The 4,628-nt window shown below is 34.0% G+C and overlaps 1 protein-coding gene across 1 annotated transcript; it reads right to left on the minus strand.

The window, feature by feature from the left end:
• Positions 1-2,874: 2,874 nt before the first annotated feature.
• On the minus strand, positions 2,875-4,460 carry LOC107469087 (serine acetyltransferase 1, chloroplastic-like). Its single transcript, XM_052255153.1, is given in 3 exon segments — positions 2,875-3,558; positions 3,561-3,999; positions 4,001-4,460. Coding segments are annotated over 3 exon segments (792 nt in total). The 5' UTR covers positions 4,142-4,460; the 3' UTR covers positions 2,875-3,346.
• Positions 4,461-4,628: the final 168 nt, after the last annotated feature.

Below are 4,628 nucleotides of genomic sequence, written 5' to 3' on the forward strand. Positions count from 1 at the left end.
TATCTCATTAAAAAAATATCATTTCAATATATAAGAGAAAAATAAGCACAAATAATATATCTACGCTATATGCTAAATTGTTAATATCTCCCAAAAGATTAAAAGGAATGTCTCTTCACTTTTACTTTTTGTTTTCTCTTTATCTTTACATTATTTGGAACAAATTTCTTTCAACGTGAAGCTGTTAGGCCAATTAGAAAAATGATAAGAGAATAAATTAATTTTATAATTAAGTTTAATTAAGTCTTTTATTATATTTTTTATTTTTTAATTAAAATTTTTAATTATTAATTCTTAAACTTTTGAACCATCTTAGTTGAATTTAATTATCAAAATAATTAAGATTAGGATGGCAACACTACTCGAATTTGTGGGTACCCACTCTGTTCTTATCCGCTTGAGGCGGACAATTACGTATTCTGCACCGGGACGGATTTTTAGTGGAAATAATTTGTAAAATGATTGGTAATATTGTATTATATTTAAAATTTTACTTTAATTTATAATATGTATGTGATGATGGTTATATAAATTTTGAAATTTAATTTTGTTTATTAGATTTTAATAATTATAAGGACGGATAGGGGGCGGGGACAGATTAAAGTCAATCTTTTACTACTCGCAGGTAAGGTAAGAGCGGGGTGATTTTATGCAGGTTATTGCTGGGTGGAATCGGGTAGAGCAAAATCATGTTCCTATCCGTCCCGTTGTCACTCCTAATTAAGATTCTAATTTTTTTTTCAAAGTTTAGCAAATTACTTTTTATGATTTTAATTGTTGTTTTTTATTTAATCATGCTAGACGTATATTAAAATTAGTCATCAAAATTAATTAATATTAATGTAGAATACACATTATTAAAATATAAAATATATATTAAAAATAAATTAAATTTTATATATTATTTATACATAAATAATAATTAATTTTGTTGACTAATTTTAATACGATAGTGTATTAATTAGCATGTAATTATATTGTAAAATGTTTTAATGACATTAATAGTCAGTGATTTGTTGAGGGTAGAATATGTAAGTAATAATAATATAATGTTGTACCATTTTAAAAATGACACATGTTAACTCGTACATTTGTGACTCATTAATAATTGCATTTGCAGTTCCATCTTCAGTGTGAGATTACCAACCTAATGGAATTATATTATCAAAAAGATCTTTCAATAAAAAAAGGGATGTGATCTATATATACAACTTTTCTTTCTCTAATACATTATTTTGCGTGGGTCACCAAAAATGAGTCTCAGTATGTATGGAACTACTGCTTTTACTTTTGCTTTTGGATGCATAAAGATGGAGAAGAACAAAGAAGCATCTCATTTCATCATTAATAAGGAGAGTGTTGAGGAATGACCAGATTCTCGGTACTATCTAGAAACTCATCCTGACTCTTACATTATTCATATCACAAAAAGATCACTTGTTCCTTCACGGTTAAAAATAATGATTTGATAAATGAGACAACCAAATTCTTACTAATTCAAAATGGGACAACTAAATCTTTAAATCAATGGTAGGTATGATAATTATTAGTGCATTGAAGGTACCTAGAGAAAAGGTAATGACAACCAGAAAAAGCAATGACAGGAAGAGCGAGCAATATGGAGAGGTCCGTTATTATACTGAAATCTTGAGAAGTAATTTAGGTTTCATTATTGTAATGAATGTAATTGTGTTACGGACCCGGCCTCTCAACCAGGCTCGACAAAAATCTGGCCCTTGGGCCCAATTCGTCCCCCTTGGCCCAATTACCCAAGACCTCTCGATCCGTCGCAAATCATTCCATCAATCATATTCTGACACGAAATCTGATACGAAATCGTATCTTCTTATATAAGCATGATTTTGGAATCAAAGTAATCCATATAAGGGGAGCTTCGGACTCTCCCAGGTATGGCACACCAAAAAATCCTAAATCTTAATTTTGGGAGATTCCCTCTAATTTGAGCGTTTGAGTGTTCCGCCGCTTGCACGAAATCTGGAAAACTGCTTGACGACCTTGTCAAGTTGCAGATCCCATCATTCAAAGTCAGTCCTGAACAAATTGTATACCTAATAAATAAAGATATCCTAACTCTATGGTTTGCTAGATAAGAGAACCAGAATCGAACAAATCGAAAATGAGAGAGTTCGGGAAGGAGACAATGTGCAGAGGAAGAATAGAAACTGAGATGAAAAATGTTCTCACTTGGGATAATACATTCGAATAATTTTGTCTTTAACAAAAATACTTTGGAATTTAGAAACGTGACAAAAATACTCCACCGTGATCATAGATTTGCTCTACTTTTTGTCGCATTTTTGACACGTTCTAAAATAATTTGAAGATATTTTTATGATAACGAAATTCGAGAGCACTTTTGTCAGCATCAAGATAATTTGAGTACATTTATATATCATATCAAAAGACAGAAAACTACCATCTTTTATCAACATTCTTGGTTGTTGATTTTGTCTTGATATATTATCAAGAATCATATCACTAGTTCTATACATCTCCTTCACTTTATGCATCACTCCACTAATCACATGTAGCCACTTTTGTGAAGCAAACAACTTCTGCAGCAAGAAAGCAAGGTCTCTATGCAAAGGCAGTGTCTCAAGATCTCTTTGGCAATCTCCGGCGAAGCGAGAACTATGGCCGATGAAGTGATGTATGCTACCAAAGCTTGATAGTTCCTGTGGTCCTGGTGGAAGACTATTTGAGGCTGCAAGTTTTTATCTATGATTTTTACTGATCTTATTACATAACTGCACACAATTTGGTTGCAATTTATTAAACAAGCAGGTCTCACAAGGAGAACCACATAACAAGAACATACTATGTAAGATACTATATAAGCAACACAACCTAAATTATTGTAGTATTTATTACAGAAAGGTGGTTCTGAAACCTTACAACAACAAAATCCCTGCATATTATAGATACAGCTTTGTTGTTCTGCATACTATATATTTCTGATAGACTAATACAATGGTCTTGAGGGCACTTTGCTGTTATTGTTTTCCTTTTGTCTATTGTTAGCAGGAGAACATGGATTCACTCTTACATAACAAACAAGAAGCCACCCTCCCCAAAATCAAGAATATAACCCTAAACCATGTTTCAAGCTTCAACTCTAAGCCGACTTATTCGGTAATTATCTCAGGACAGAAATACAGAGAAACACATGGAAAACGAACTTATTCGGAGAAATAGGCAAAATCTCTCTATCTCAAGACAATTTATCACACAGACAGAATTCTTCTATCTTTTCTTGTCCTTGTATCCTGTTTTCATATGTTCTATATCCTGAGACACCTACCAAAGAGTAAATGCATGCTAAAATCTAAATACAGTAATCATAAAATTCAGTAATATTTGAAGTATGATCCATGGTGAAGCTAGGCATCTTGTCCAGCTTAACAGGGTTGTTCTTGCCTCCAACCAACTTAGCAGGATTCCCAACAACAGTAGTCCTAGGAGGAACATCCTTAATCACCACAGAACCAGCACCAATCTTAGCACATTCACCAACCTTAATGTTCCCCAAAATACAAGTCCTGCACCAATCAAAACCCCATCACCAATCTTTGGATGCCTATCACCAGAAGCTTTACCAGTTCCACCCAAAGTCACACTATGCAAAATTGGCACATTGTTACCAATCACTGCAGTTTCACCAACCACTAATCCAGTTACATGATCAAGCAGAATCCCGCTTCCAATCTTAGTACCGGGATGAATATCAACCGCGAAAACCTCGGAAACTCGGTTCTGGACCATAACTGCCAAGACTTTTCTTCCTTGAAGCCATAGCTTATGAGCAACTCTATGAGATTGGCATGCTAAGAAGCCTTTGAAGTTCAAGAAGCAAGGCACATGGCTTATGCAAGCAGGGTCTCTTTCCTTAACTGCTTTGAGATCATCCTTCACAGAATCCATGATTTCTTGGTCAGATTTCAAGATCCCAACAAAAAGATCAAAGAGTGTGTTACTTGGATGGAAGGCTTGCACTGCTTAATCTGTTAGCAAGGTGATTGGCCAAAGCAGATTCCAATGAATCATGAGACAGAATTGAGGATTGGTAGTAACTATTCAGAATAGGTTCCTCAGTTACATCAAGTTCAGCCTCTTCCTTCATCTTCGGCCATAGATCCACAGCTTCATTTTCTTGAACTTCCTCAAGAAAAGTAGGGGTAGTCTGAAGAGTTTTCACCTGGTACTTGCAAACACCATCAGTGAAATTGTTTCTGAAGATTTTTGACCCCTTGAATTATTTTTGGTCAACTTTGAACTTGAAGCATCAATTGAAGCAGAAGACTTAGAAGGCAAGGTTTTAGGTGAAGGAAGAGGAGTGAGAGGAGAAAAAGGGGTGTGGCGAGTTAAGAACTTTGGATTGAGAAGAAACAGAAGAGAGAATTGGGTTAGTGTTGGGTTGACAAAGGTCAGAAAGGTTTTATTAATTACCAAATAATGTATTATTTGATGCTTTATGTTGTATATACTATATACTTTTTATATAAGGTCAGAAAGGTCTAGGGCCTACAAAATCATATAATAATTTCGTTTGCACAATCTTTGAATTAGAAAGCAAGCTTATCTTATTCTTGACCGGAACATCAATATAA

Source organism: Arachis duranensis, chromosome 10 (genome assembly GCF_000817695.3).
Source record: "Arachis duranensis cultivar V14167 chromosome 10, aradu.V14167.gnm2.J7QH, whole genome shotgun sequence".
NCBI classification, from domain to species: Eukaryota; Viridiplantae; Streptophyta; class Magnoliopsida; order Fabales; family Fabaceae; genus Arachis; species Arachis duranensis.